Source organism: Arachis ipaensis, chromosome B8, assembly GCF_059453495.1.
Source record: "Arachis ipaensis isolate K30076 ecotype BB chromosome B8, ASM5945349v1, whole genome shotgun sequence".
In the NCBI taxonomy this organism is placed as follows: Eukaryota; Viridiplantae; Streptophyta; class Magnoliopsida; order Fabales; family Fabaceae; genus Arachis; species Arachis ipaensis.
The window spans coordinates 117885525-117900064 of NC_142443.1; the positions used below are offsets into that span (position 1 = coordinate 117885525).

Here is a 14540-nt window from a genome sequence, read left to right on the forward strand (position 1 = left end):
AGTTTGAGTGGACTCCCGAATGCGAGGAGGCGTTCCAGGAGTTCAAAAAGTTTTTGAGCCAACCTCCTATCTTGACCCGACCTATAGCCGGAAAAGACCTCATCCTATACCTCTCCGTGGCAGACAGGGCTGTCTCAGCAGCCTTGATAAGAGAAGAGGAGGTCAGGCAACACCCAATCTACTTCATCAGTAAAGTTCTACAGGGCCCTGAGCTAAGGTACCACAAATTAGAAAAGTTTGCCTACTCCTTAGTAATAGCCTCTCGAAGGCTACGGCCTTACTTTCAGGCTCACACAATAAGAGTCCGCACGAACCAACCCATGAAGCAGATCCTCCAAAAAATGGATATTGCAGGAAGAATGGTACAATGGGTAATAGAGCTCTCCGAGTTCGACTTAAAGTATGAAACTCGGACGGCGATTAAAGCCCAGTGCCTCGCCGACTTCGTTGCTGAATATGCAGGGGATCAAGAGGACAAACCGACTACCTGGGAACTCTACGTGGATGGATCCTCCAATAAAACAGGAAGCGGCGCAGGCATAATATTGGTAGATGAAAGGGGAACCCAGATAGAAGTTTCCCTCAAGTTCGAATTCCCAGCTTCAAATAATCAGGCAGAATACGAAGCCTTGATCGCAGGATTGAAGCTGGCTGAAGAAGTCGGTGCTACGAAAGTGATGGTATACAGCGACTCCTAAGTGGTGACCTCTCAAATAAGTGGGGAGTACCAGGCAAAAGACCCAACTATGAAAAGGTACTTGGAGAAAGCCTCGGAACTCTTGGGGCGCTTTGCAGAAACCGAGGTGAAGCACATAACTCGGGATCTAAACAGCAGAGCAGACGCCCTATCCAAGCTAGCAAGTACCAAGCCAGGAGGAAATAACAGAAGCTTGATTCAAGAGACCCTCCAGGAACCCTCAGTGGTAAAAACGGAAGACACACTAGAAGTCTTTGAAGTGGTCGGATTAAACCTCGGATGGATGAACCCCTTAGTCGAATACCTAAAATTCGACATCCTCCCTAAGGAGGAAAAAGAAGCCCAGAAAATCCGAAGGGAAGCACAACATTATACTTTGGTGAAAAATGTTCTCTACAGAAGGGGGATATCAACACCATTGTTAAAGTGTGTACCGACCTTAAAAACCACCGAGGTGTTGGAGGAGGTACATAGCGGAATCTGCGGGAACCATCTCGGAGCCAGGTCATTGGCCAGGAAAGTAATCCGAGCTGGATTTTACTGGCCAACCTTACAGAAAGATGCCACAGAATTTGTGAAAAAGTGCCAGCCATGCCAAATGCATGCAAATTTCCACGTGGCTCCCCCAGAAGAGCTCATTAGTATCACTTCTCCATGGCCCTTTGCAAAATGGGGAATGGATTTGTTAGGTCCTTTTCCCCAAGCGCCAGGACAAGTTAAATACCTAATAGTGGGAATAGATTACTTCACAAAGTGGATAGAAGCAGAACCACTGGCCACCATCACTGCACAGAGGAGTCGGAGGTTCCTCTACAAAAATATAATCACAAGGTATGGGATACCTTATTCCATTACCACAGATAACGGAACCCAGTTCACCGACTCCACCTTTAGAAGCCTGGTAGCCAGTATGAAAATTAAACACCAGTTCACCTCGGTGGAACACCCACAAGCCAATGGGCAAGCCGAAGCAGCCAACAAAGTCATTCTGGCAGGGCTGAAGAAAAGGTTACAAGACGCGAAAGGGGCTTGGGCTGAAGAGCTCCAACAAGTACTATGGGCTTACAGAACAACTCCCCAATCCGCCACTGGAGAAACACCCTTCCGACTAGTCTATGGCGTAGAAGCCATGATCCCAATAGAGGTCAATGAGCAAAGCCCAAGAGTGATTTTCCACGATGAGATCAGGAATATACAGGGACATAAAGAAGAACTCGACTTGCTCCCGGAAGTCCGAGAAGAAGCTCAGATAAGAGAAGCAACATTGAAACAAAGGATGACTACAAGGTACAACAAAAAAGTCATTCGAAGGAGTTTCACCCCAGATGACTTAGTCTTAATCAGAAACGACATTGGGGTCAACAAATCTGGGGAGGGAAAGCTCGCCGCCAATTGGAAAGGACCATACAAAATCAAGGAGGTCTTAGGAAAAGGCTATTATAAGGTGACCGACTTAGGCGGCACCGAGTTACCAAGGTCATGGCATGCTTGTAATATGAAAAGGTACTACAGTTAAAAGCAAACCCTACTCCCTGATGTACTCTTTTCCCAGCTTCATGATTTTTTCCCAGAATCAAAGGGTTTTTTCTGAAGAAGGGTTTTTAACGAGGCATCACAGTAGGGACTAAGGGAAATAAATTAGCAAAAGCCCTTAGTAGCAATAAGGTACCTCCTCAATTAATAAAGAACTCTTTCATTTTAAATATCTCTTTCAAAATTCCCTTTTAAATTTTCTTTCTACGAAACGCGCCGATTTAAGCTCGACAAAACGTAAAAATCCCATGAACCGACCTAGATGGTCGTCAGGATAAAACGACGAGGTACATGTCGGTGTAAAGAGGCTATAGAAGTCGATCATGATAAACTCGGGAGCAGTCCGACCCACAGGGCGGAATGCGAAACCGAGTAAAATTAAAAATGAATCGCAAAAGTAGCCTAAGTCACGAAAAACTCAATAAAACAAAATTGAGTACTAGGAATACCAAAAGAGATAAGGAAAAACTAAGAAAAAGGCTGCCTTGAGAATCAAGGAAATTCAGAAAAGCAGGCAAATCCCAAAGAAAAGATTTTTTCCAGAAAAGATCAAAGAGTCAAAGGAACCACGAAAAGCATGCGCGCATAAGGTAACTCAAAACCCTTATCCAAAAAGGATATTTATCTAACGATAAATTAAACCCCTATTAAAAAGGGGCATTACTGTTTTGTTTACGACCTTAAAAGGCCAAAAAATTTTTCAAAACACCAACAAATAAATATAAAGAGTTCAAAAAAGAGGGGCCCACAAGCCGGGCCCCGATAGCCAAAAATCACTTTTTTAGATCACCACCAGCAGGATCAGGGGGAACGCCAGGAGTAGGAGTTGAAGAGGAAGTCGGAGGAACGGTAGAAGAACTCGAAGCGTCCTTAGAGCGAGGAGGGGACTCTACGATCCTCTGCCCCCGAGTCTTTAAATCAGACTCAGATTCCACTATGGGGGCAGGAGGATCCACGATGGCACCATCAATAACAATCTTATCAGGGTCCAAAGGAGAAAGGTCCAAGTCAGGAGCAATAACTCCGACCTGTTCCTTGAAAATCCTCCAGGCCTCATCAGCACCATCCGCAATAGAGTCCTCCAACTCGGTGTAGGCCTTCCGAGCGTTCAGTAAGTCGTTCTTTACAGACACAAGATCAGCAAATAAACTATTGTAGCTGGCTTGCGCTGCCTTCCTCAACTCCACCTCCATGTTGCATTGGGCTTGCAACTTTTGCCCCTTCTCTCGGAGGCTGTTCCTCTCCCCCTCCAGTTTGGCGACTTTTCCCTCCAACTCCTTCTCATGCTCCTGATATATACGAAGCCTACCCTCCAGCTCCTCGACCCTCGAGGTCGTCCCTAAAGAGCTGATGGGAGTCTTCTCAAATATATCCAAGAGTTTGCCACAAACCCCCGCCGTCTTGAGACTCTCCTCAACCACAGTAGTGAGGTAGTGCCGAACAGAAACATCATCCATACTCATACGAGCATGAGGATAGATGTTCTTTCGGACGAACGCAAGGGCGTCCGCCTCACCAGAAGCGCCAGACTCTAAGGTCTTGCGCTTCTTTGGCTCTGGTTCGGGAGTAGGTCGGACGGAAGGGGGTGGCAGAGAGGAAGCAGAGGAAGAAATTACAATAGGCTGAGAAGGAGTCCCAACGTTCCGAGGAGGAGGAGGAGGAGAGACAACCATCCTAACACCTCCAGACCTGGCTCGAGACTTTGCCTTGGCTTCCTGAACCCTCTGGTAAGACTCTTGAGCGTTTTTCTTTGCCATCTCTACAAAAAACAAATTGGTAGCCAAAATCAGACAAAGTCGGTAAAAGAAATTGCAAGTCGGAAACAAGCAAGAAACGCAAAAAGCTACCTAATTGTGACTGGACAAAGGACGGCGACCCCTGGAGAAATTTTTTAGTATCCAAGTATGGGGCCCTCCCCCACGCTTCTCGGAGGAACCCCACAATGGCTGCTTCTACCTCAGTTAAATCATCCAGACCATATTTCTCGCAAGGGGAGGCCTCCAGCCAATATAAAGGAAATCGGGGAGAAGAATGATCATCCAGGAAAAAGGGGTGGTGACCCTCTACAGCTTGCACTTTGAAAAAGTAGTTCTTGAAGTCATGAAAGGACTCGTCAAAAAGGGTAAAAAGTCTCCGACCTTGTATGGCTCGGAACGACACCCACTGTTGTTTATTGTTTAGCCCACTGAAGGGTTTTGTCATATGGAAAAGATGGAAGAAAATCTTTAAAGAAGTCGGGAACTCTAAAGCCTGGCTGACAAATTGATAAATTTTCAAAAAACCCCAAGAGTTGGGGTGAAGCTGGGTGGGAGCGACTCGACAGTGACGCAAAACAGATATCTCAAAATTCGAAAAAGGAAGAAAAACACCCAAACGGGTGATCATGCACTCATACATAAAGAAAAAATGAGGGGCCGCCTCATCGACTCTTCCAAAACAAACCCGGTCTTCAGGACCCGGGACTACCAATTCGTATTTTGGTTCGTCATCCTCAGAAGTACAAATTCTGTGATGAGTGCGAAGGTTGGTAATGAACTCAGAATCGACTGAGGGCTCCTCCCCTAAGACCGTGACATCAACCCAGTGAGAGAGAGCATCTACAGAAGCCATTTCTTTTTATAAAAAAGGGGGGTAACAAACCTACAAGGGGAAAAGAAATGTCACCAACACGGTCTCTAAAGGGAGGAGGATGCGAAACTAAAGTCTACAAATCAAATTTATCTACAAAGGCATATTAAAGAACTAACCTTTATCCGGAAATAAGGGTTGGAAGCAAAAAGCCTTTGAGGACGCAAGAACGCAGCACGAACGAAGGCAAGGAAAATTTGAAAGATCGCAGAAACGAAACAACGAAAGAGAGGGAAAATATTTATAAGAACGTTAGGGGCATAACGGTAAAATCGGGGCAATCATTAATGAGGATGCACCGTTACCAAGGCTATTAAATCCCTACGCACACTCCTAACGGACACGACGCTTGATTAGACGTAACTGTCAGAACCAAAAGGTCACGAAAAATCACGTCGGTTCTCAAACCATCACGTCGGTCCTCTCACAAATCGGCTACGACCCCGAGTTGAATACTCGAACCCAACTCTTAAAAATAAATTGGGCTCGAGTAGGGGCACTGTTCATACCCTGACCCAATAAATAGGACCCAGGATCCAAGCAAAGAAGCCCAACCCAGAGGGGTTGGCCCTCCCCCAGTACCGGCCTTCATCCCCAGAAGTCGGTACTGAACACGACCTACTCCAAAGAAGTCGGATACGAGGGTTAGCTGGCAGATAACACTCATTCGAATGAGTAACCGCCCCTAGAAACTCTCTAACCACTTCATAGAGCCATATCTTAACCTCCCTAAGATATGGGAACGGTTATCCACCTAAAAAGGTGGCACTACTTCAGCGGTGGTTATTGGTTCACCACTATAAATACCCTGACATCCCTCAGGTATCACTAAGTCCCAATACTTTCTCAACTTGCTCACACTCTTGCTAACTTAGGCATTGGAGTGTCATTGCAGGTACCACCCCCCATTCTTCCAGACGCACAAGTCGAACGGAGGAACACCGAGTTTCAGGTGCACCAGCTGGCCACCTCCCTCACACGTTTGGGTCAACCAACGTCATCCGGCCCACTAATCTCCGGTTACCCACCGTAACAACAATAATATTTTTATCTAAATAATGCATAAAAAAATAAATAATAATGGTTCTTCTATTTTTGATAATGTCATTTCACATATAATTTTTTATATTGTATATTTGTATTTTTTTAAATGATATTATTAAAATAAAAATGTTCATATTCATTTTTTTATAGAAAATATAGTTATATATATGAATACTTAAATTTAATATTCAATAAGTCTGATAAAAAATAAGGTTCTCAACTTTTTTTATTTCAATTTAACTAAAATTCGCAAATTTTATTTTTCAAAGAAAAACTAAAGAAAAAAATTATTTTTCCTTTTCTATTCATAGTAGATTTGATGATGAAATAGATTTTTTTTTCTTTTAAAAAAAATGTGGTGATAAAATAGATGAATTTAAAATTTTTCTCTCTCTCCGTCTCGCATAGCAGCTGCCCCTTATTGTCCTTTTCATTCACTTTCCAAGGACAAACTGGTCATTTCCTGCATCACTCTAAGACAAAATAAAACTTGCAACATAACCGTACTTGGCATACTGATCTTTAGAAAAACACCCTGGAGCACTTGAAACGTTTCCAATAGTAGTATATAATCAAGAAGGCCAATTATAGTGTACAGTTGCAATTGATAAAGAGAGGCTTTCTAAACCATCGTACTAATGACACATGATTGTGGTGACTTCATAGTGATGCATGCTTTTCTTTTTTAAAGCCCTAATAAGACATATATTTTAGACAGAAGTACATAACGGAATCTAAATATATTAGGGAAGGAAGTTAGAGAGAGATTCTTCAATGGTTCAAAGGATAACTGAAGAGGATGCTAATTCATAAGAAAAAAAAATTTATTATTATTATTATTAGATTTTAGATTTTAGATAAAAAAAAATAGGTAATACATGGCATAATAAGTATGTGCATATATATGCGGAGAAATTATATTTGACAAAAATATAAATTGTTTATTATATGAAATTTGTGGCATAAACAATATCATTTTAAAAAAATAGAATTTTAAGAACAAAATTCAACCTGGCATAAAAAAAATAGTTATAAGGTTATATTTTATAATTTAAATGTCACCAAACTATTATAAAAAATAAAACATTAATTTTAAAATAAATAAAATAGAATGATATAACAAAATTTAGAAAAGATGTTTTTTTCAAGAGATAATTTAATTCCATTCTTATTTTTTTATTTATAAAATATATTTTTTTATATCTATTATTTACTATTTTAGAAAAAAAAAAATCGAATGAAAAATTAACTCATTAAGGATCTAATAAAATTTTATTTTTCTTTAACAAAATATAGCGATTGTTTGTAATTTAGGATTTTGAAATAAATCTTAAATTATATCATAATAAAATTTTCGGTGATATTATATGATTAAATGATTTTAGTAATTAAGTTTAATTAATTGAGTTGATCAAATAATTTAACGATTAACAATAAAAAAATTTAGTTAAAGAAAAAAGAGAAAAAAAAAACACACAAAAAGATAAAAAAAAGGACTTAATTGAATTTAATTACAAAAATAATTGGTTTATTGACCAACATTTCTCTAAAGCTTTATTGGCTTTTGTATTCTTGCTATAAAGGTCATGAAGTAATAAAAGCCAATTTATTTTTTAACTTATATAAAACTATATTTTTATTAAAAAATAATATCTTTTATTTTAAAATATAAAAAATAATTAAACAAGTACGGATAATAATTTATGATATATATATATATATATATATATATATATATATATATATATATATATATGTCTCTGTGTGCAGAGACGGATCTATATACACTATAGTGGGATAAGTGCCCCACTACAATTTAATTTTTTTTGGGGCAAATCACTTAATTAAGCCATGGTGAAAAAAATTTTACACAAATATGCCAAACTAAAATTTGGTTCATGAATCAACCAATGCACGTTTATATGTAATATCCTAATAACTTATTACTTTTTTTTAATAATCTTTTTTTAAAAAATTATTAATTTTTTAACAGCATAATTCGAATTATACCATGAATAATTCGAATCAGTCAAATTCGAATTACTTGAAAACGCGTGCGTGGGTGTAGTTCGAATCACCCTTATTCGAATTACTGTGTGTAATTCGAATTAGGTTGATTCGAATTAGTGTGTGTGCGTGTGTGTATAATTCGAATCAAGGTGATTCAAATTATATGTAAATGGAGTTCGAATTGAGCGGGTTCGAACTATATATAAACGTGCATTGGTTGATTCATGAACCAGATTTTGGTTTGGCAGATTTGTGTAAAATTTTTCTCATCATGGCTTATTTGAGTTTTTTGCCCATTTTTTGAGTAGTATATGATAATAATAGGGTAAAAAACGTATATGTGCCAAGGGGGTTCAAAATTACCCAAATCAGCCAAATGAAATTCTGATACATGAATCCGCCAAAGAACAAGTATATGTAATTCGAATCAATACGATTCGAATTTGATTTCAACGTAGTTCGAATTAATATAATTCGAATTACTCGAAGCAATTCGCAACACGTAATTCGAATCAATATGTAACGAATTATAAACATATAATTCGAATTGAATCAATTCGAATTAGTAGGGAATGGAGCTTTTAAGGTAGTTCGAATCAAATTGATTCGAATTACTCAATGTTCCAAACTAGTAGTAATTCGAAACGATATAATTCGAATTACAAGGGAGTAACCTATATAAGGAGTTCGAATCAAGGTCATTCGAATCACTTTTCCATTCTCACAACCCACCAAATCCCAGAGAAAACGACCCAGAATCGGTTCGAGAAAGAGTGGAGCGGCAAAGTCAGGCGATGGGGGACGATCCGGGAAGGCTGTATCGACTGGATGGAGTTGCTCATATCGCCGGGGTGATCAACGACGAGGTTAGTGGTTTTTGATAGTGGTTTATGATATTGGTTTATGTCAGTGGTTTTTGATAGTGGTATTGATAGTGGTTTATTTTAGCTGATTTGCATGCGGTTTTATTGGCTGTTTATGTTAGTGGGTTGGGCTAGTGGTATTGCATGCGGTTTCTTCTAGTGGTTTTGTTTTCGGTTTTTTTGGTGGTTTATCTTAGCGGTTTATGTTAGCGGTTTAGGGTGGTTTATCTTAGCGGTTTATGTTAGCCGTTTAGGGTGGTGGTATTGGAGGTGGTTAATTGAGTGATTTTGCATGTGGTTTTCTTTAGTGGATTTGCATGTGGATTATGTTAGTTATTTTCTGTATGCAGTTTTAGTATGTGGTTTTGCCAGTGGTTTACCACCATTATTTTGTGCATGTGTTTTCCAGAAAAGGTCTATGTTTGCGGTTTTCATAAGAAATTCTGTTAGTGGTTGACTATATCTGTTATTGCCAGTGGTATATTTTAATTGTTTACGTCGTGAATTTTATCTGTTAGTGGTATTGTAATTCGTAATAATTATGTGGTCAATGTAATGTCTAGCCCCGGTGTTGCATATCGAGCATGCGGCGGCAGCAGGGGATGCGACTAGATGAGAGGTACGTTCCGTACTTGCAGATGGCCGGATTATACCATCTTGCGAGACTGAACGACAGATGGTTCAGATTGGACGAGCCCCTTATGAGTGCCTTCGTGGAGCGGTGGCGTCCGAAGACGCACACATTCAACATGCCGTTCGGAGAGTGCACCATCACACTTCAGGACGTCGCGTATCAGTTGGGGTTGCCAGTAGATGGACGTTACGTCAGTGGTTGCCTGACAGACTTCCACGTATACATAGAGGGTGGCAGGCCAGCTTGGCAGTGGTTCCATGAGTTGCTCGGTGTGTTACCTCCCACGAACCAGATACAGAAGTTCGCAGTGAACTGTACCTGGTTCCAGGAGACCTTTGGAGAGTGCCCCGAGGGGGCAGATGAGGAGACGGTCAGGCACTTTGCCCGTGCCTATATCATGATGTTGTTGGGCACCCAGCTGTTTGCCGACAAGTCCGGCAATCGTATTCACATCAAATGGTTACCGTTTGTGGCTCGGCTTGAGGAGATGGGTGGCTATAGCTGGGGGTCGGCGGCACTAGCATGGTTGTATCGGTGCATGTGCCGAGTGGCCAACAGACATGTCGTGAAGTTAGCTGGGCCGTTACAGTTACTTCAGTCTTTGATCTTTTGGCGGTTTCCTGGTTTTAGGCCTGCTGGGTATGATGCGTTTAGCTGGCCCCTTGCCTCGAGGTACCATTATCTTATTGTACTATTTATCCTTATTTTATGTATTTTCAATTTCGCATGCAATTTTATGCCTTTTAGAATCATTCATGAATGCAATACCATGTTTAATTTCCTATGCAGGTGGTCATGATACAATCCTGGGATTAGCGAGAAGGGACCTCGGGTGCAGATGGCTCGACTGAGGATCGACTTGTTACAGGCTCGGGATGTAAGTACGCTAAGCTCATATGTGTAGTTACTGCTTCTTTCAGTTTATATGGTTTAAGGAATTTGTTAAACGGATTTGATTTGCTTTTTTCAGTTCATATGGATGCCCTACAGCACACCCAACGTCCTCCAGGTTGTCCATCCGGAGGTCTTAGAGCCTCGGCATACGATGTTATGGCGGTGTGTGACGTCCCTGATATATTTTGCGGTGGTTGAGTGGCATCAGGTTGATAGAGTGTTACCGCAGTTCGGTAGCGTACAGCCTCCCCCACATCCGCCCTGAACATCGACTTCTTGATGTCAAAGGTCGGGAGAGGTGGTGACCGTTGGTTCCCGTCCCATTTACAACATTGGCATCTTCACTGGGAGACACGTGCAGATCACGTGTTACGGTTCGATGTTGTTGCTGACCCGGGACCCTCACATGAGTTCTTGGCCTGGTGGCATCAGCATAGAAAGAGGTTCTTGTCACCTGAGATGTACTTGGGGGATCCGAGAGGTATTCCTATTCCGGTTGAGGCGACGCAGAGGGGTGCCGGCCGAGTTCCAGATATGGACCGAGTTGACGACGTTCCTGACAGGCATCGGGTTGAGAGGAGAGCTCGAGTCGGGACACGTCGTAGCCAGCGTAAATGAAGATGGCTTGACCAGGCTATGGAGGAGGGTGATGAGGCCGGTAGGGGCGGTGGTCGACGACGAGGACGTGGAGGCAGGAGGAGGGGGGCTGCTCCTAGGCAGAATAGCCCTGATCGTGGTGATCATGCCGCTGGAGGAGGAGCTCCAGTGGGGGATGTTAGGCCCGCTCATGGCGGACATGGTGGAGAGTGGTATGGATCCGATATGGGAGATCCATCGAGCCATGCTGACACTGGGCTTGGAGAGGGGCCGCTCGGAGATTACTTCGTTGGTGTTCCCGCTGACGACCAGACACCTCAAGAGAATACGCCATGGGTGATTCCGGGATCCATGTTTTCAGAGTTTCTTGCCGGTGATGGGATTGACGTGGATTTTGGTGGATCACATTTCCTAGATGAGATCACCACCATCATGCAGGAGGATGAGGCAGCCTGTCGACGGGGACAGATGACTGGGACACAGGCAGCGCTAGATGTCGATCTGAATGAGCCTCCCTCGGTGGGCCCTATTCAGTCTTTCGCCTTGGGTGGGACCCCAGCATCAGCATGTATTGCTCTGTCACATTCAGTCGCTGGACCATCCTCCTCCAGACCCCTTCATGTCCAGTCTATGGTGCCTGCACAGCCACCCCCAGAGGACGAGGAGGACGAGATCGAGGATAAGAAGCCCATTATCCAGAGAGGTCATAGGACACGGGTCCCACGTCGTTGTGGGACGGGGTCGCACCTATTTAGATGATTTGTGATACGTGGTATATGTTAAATCGTCATCTTTGTTGTATGTTATATATTTCCGTCATCAATGTTCTATTTTATTTTGTTATCTTTGTTGTATGTTATATATTTTTGTTATCAGTGTTATATTTTATATCGTTAGTTCATCAGATCATGCAGCATTGACTTTGGTTTTGCGTTATTGTGTATCAGTGACGGTGATAACATGTGTATTTTTCTTATGTAACTTATTTTCATTATTAGTAACACATTTGACATACATATCTTCTACGAGACGAATTTTTCAGCACTGAAAACCGACTAGTTAGCAAACCTAGTACATCATTTTCTAAAAAAAAAAGTACAGATGATCAAACTAATACAGCAGCAGAACATAAAACCAGACATTACTATTTATTTCACCCTGCATGGCTGGGTCCTCCAGCCTGTGGACAACTCCGACGAGTGTGTCCGGGTTGCCTACAAAGCCCACATCTCTTGGGCCGGTTCGGATCTGCTTCATCCATATTGGTCCATATTCGAGTGGACCGCGGACAACCCTCCCTCGCACGCCTCATACTCGGGTCCGGTATAACGGTCGGCCCATCATAAGGTGGCCAGAATCCCTCCGGAATGGGAGGAGTGAATCCCATCTGATATACACTGAAAACCGAACTAAGTCGATACACCGGGTGGACGTATGGCTGCCAAGTAACACGTGAGTAGGCACAGCATGCCAATGCGTATGGACATGGGAAATGAAGTGCCTGGAAGTATCCACAATCACATGTCTGAGAACCCAGTGAGACCCTGTAGCTTCCTAGTGAGAACGAACCAGTCGGAGTCATCTCTGCCACGGTGTACTCTGAGTTATCTCTGTCGTATACAGTCACCGTGAAGCACCTAGCCGTTTTTAGATTTGCCTCGATACACTTTACCAGGTATTGACTGAATTGTTGTCCGGTACCCAGCTGGGCCTGTGCCTCCCTCCCCTTGCAGACGAATAGTTCAGCCAACCTGCCGTATGTGGCCTTCACCAGCGGGCACACAGGGAGGTTCCTGACACCCTTCAGGATTGAATTCACACACTCAGAGATATTGGTCGTCATGTGCCCGAATCTGCGCCCCTCGTCACAATACTGTGTCCACAACGAATACTCAATCTTGTTCGCCCAGTCACACATCGCCGGGTTCTCAGAGCGCAGAATGTTAAACCAGTAATCGAACTCCACTTCGGTCTTGGCATATGCGGTGTTCACAAGAAGCCTACGAGCATCTTTGCCCTTGAAGGTGAGGGCAAAATTCGCTGCTACGTGTCGAATGCAGAATGCACGGTATGCAGCCGGAGGTAGCCATCCCCCATCAGGAGACTCAAGCGCGGCCTTGATGCCGTTATGCCTATCCGAAATAACTAGCAGACCTGGCTGTGGTGTCACGTGCTGACGGAGGTGAGAGAGAAAGAAGGACCACGACTCAGCATTCTCACCCTCGACAAGTGCAAATGCCACGGGCAGTATGTTGGAGTTCCCGTCCCGTGCAATTGCGACAAGCAACGTTCCCCCATACTTGCCATATAGATGGGTCCCGTCAATACTCACCAACGGCTTGCAATGACGGAATGCCTCGATACAAGGTGGGAACGTCCAGAACAGCCTGTGAAAATAAGCTTGAGACTCGTCGAGCTGTCCCCCAACTCGAACAGGGCATGTCCGAAGGACTGCTACTGAACCAGGCATGGTCAACTGGACTCCTAACACCCACCTAGGGAGCTCGTTGTATGACTCATCCCAGTCACCATAGATGACGGCAACAGCCTTCTGCTTTGCCATCCAGACCCTCCTGTACGTCGGCCTGAATCCAAAGTGCGCGGCCGTGGCATTTTGGAGCACCTTGATGTTGACGGATGCATCAGCCCTCACCATTGGCATAATGAATGTCGATATGACATGATAATCCAAACTCCTATGGTCGCTGGAGATAGAGGTGGCAAGACACGTATGCGGTCCGTTGTACCGTTTCACTTCCCAGATGCCCTTGCGCTGCCGGAGACTCAACCGAATCAACCATGTGCACCCATTCCCAAACTCAGAACACTTTTCCACATACCGGCGATAGTCAGACTCAATTACCTTGTATTGTACCCCTCGGCGGATGCTGTAAGTCTTCACACTCAACAGGGCCTCATCTTTATCCTGGAACTGCTGACCAACCTGGAACTCTGTCATACCAGCAGACCCGTCTGCATCTCTAGCGCCAAATCCAGCGGCTTGCCCAGGAAGCCCATCCTGCCTCATGGCATCCAGGTCCAATGATGAAAAATGGGGTGGGTACTATTGTGTGCCAGAACTAGATCCACCTGCGGCCCCTCTCGGGTCACTCGCTCCGAGGTCATCGCCACTGTCATCGATAATCAGATCCGGCTCAACATCATCGTCATCTGGATCATCAAACAATCCGTCTCCAACACCAGCCGGTGTAGCACAATGTAATGAGGTCGGAAGATGTTCCCCTGTACCAACCTCATCGCCGACATTGCCCCTGAGGTCAACAGCAAACGAAGGGGAGGCGATAGGCTGGGTCGGTGGCTCGTACGCAGGGACAGATGAAGAAGCAACGGCAGGTCTCAAACTAGAACCGGCCACCGTGGCTAAAGTGTGCGTATTCCGGTTCGAACCCCCCGAGCTGGATACCACATCAACCAACTTTGCCAACAGCTCTGGTGTCCTCACCTCGGGAAACTGTCGGCGACAATGATACATGACCTGCAAGTCCTCATCACTCCCGATCGTGAAACAGTCATACTTCACGGTATCTTGGAGCACCGTCATTGGAATGCGATAGAAAAACTTCTTAACCCTTTTCAGACCATCCAAACCAAGCTTCAGCAGTACAGAGCTAACAAGGTC

At 43.6% G+C, this 14540-nt stretch overlaps 2 protein-coding genes and 1 pseudogene across 2 annotated transcripts; 1 reads left to right on the plus strand and 2 right to left on the minus strand.

Annotated features, from left to right (window-relative positions):
• Window positions 1-3003: 3003 nt before the first annotated feature.
• LOC148549387 (uncharacterized) lies at window positions 3004-4101 on the minus strand. The gene has a single exon (XM_088497644.1). It carries the CDS (start codon window positions 3985-3987, stop codon window positions 3004-3006), a length of 984 nt encoding a protein of 327 aa, XP_088353770.1. The 5' UTR covers window positions 3988-4101.
• A 6661-nt stretch (window positions 4102-10762) lies between these two features.
• On the plus strand, window positions 10763-11659 carry LOC148549388 (uncharacterized; annotated as a pseudogene).
• Window positions 11660-12053: 394 nt separating this feature from the next.
• On the minus strand, window positions 12054-13928 carry LOC107611346 (uncharacterized). Its single transcript, XM_016313283.2, has 2 exons — window positions 13845-13928; window positions 12054-13796 (listed from the first exon to the last, which is right to left on the minus strand). Exons 1-2 carry the CDS (start codon window positions 13926-13928, stop codon window positions 12054-12056), a joined length of 1827 nt encoding a protein of 608 aa, XP_016168769.2.
• Between the last annotated feature and the right edge of the window lie 612 nt (window positions 13929-14540).

What these genes read in the sequence shown, in the direction of transcription:
- LOC148549387 (XM_088497644.1), bottom strand. Translation starts at nt 3,987, where the DNA reads ATGGCAAAGAAAAACGCTCAAGAGTCTTACCAGAGGGTTCAGGAAGCC.
- LOC107611346 (XM_016313283.2), bottom strand. Translation starts at nt 13,928, where the DNA reads ATGAGGCAGGATGGGCTTCCTGGGCAAGCCGCTGGATTTGGCGCTAGA. An exon ending in CTGGTATGACAGAGTTCCAG is followed by an intron (nt 13,797 to 13,844) that starts GTTGGTCAGCAG and finishes TTGAGTGTGAAG; the next exon opens with ACTTACAGCATCCGCCGAGG.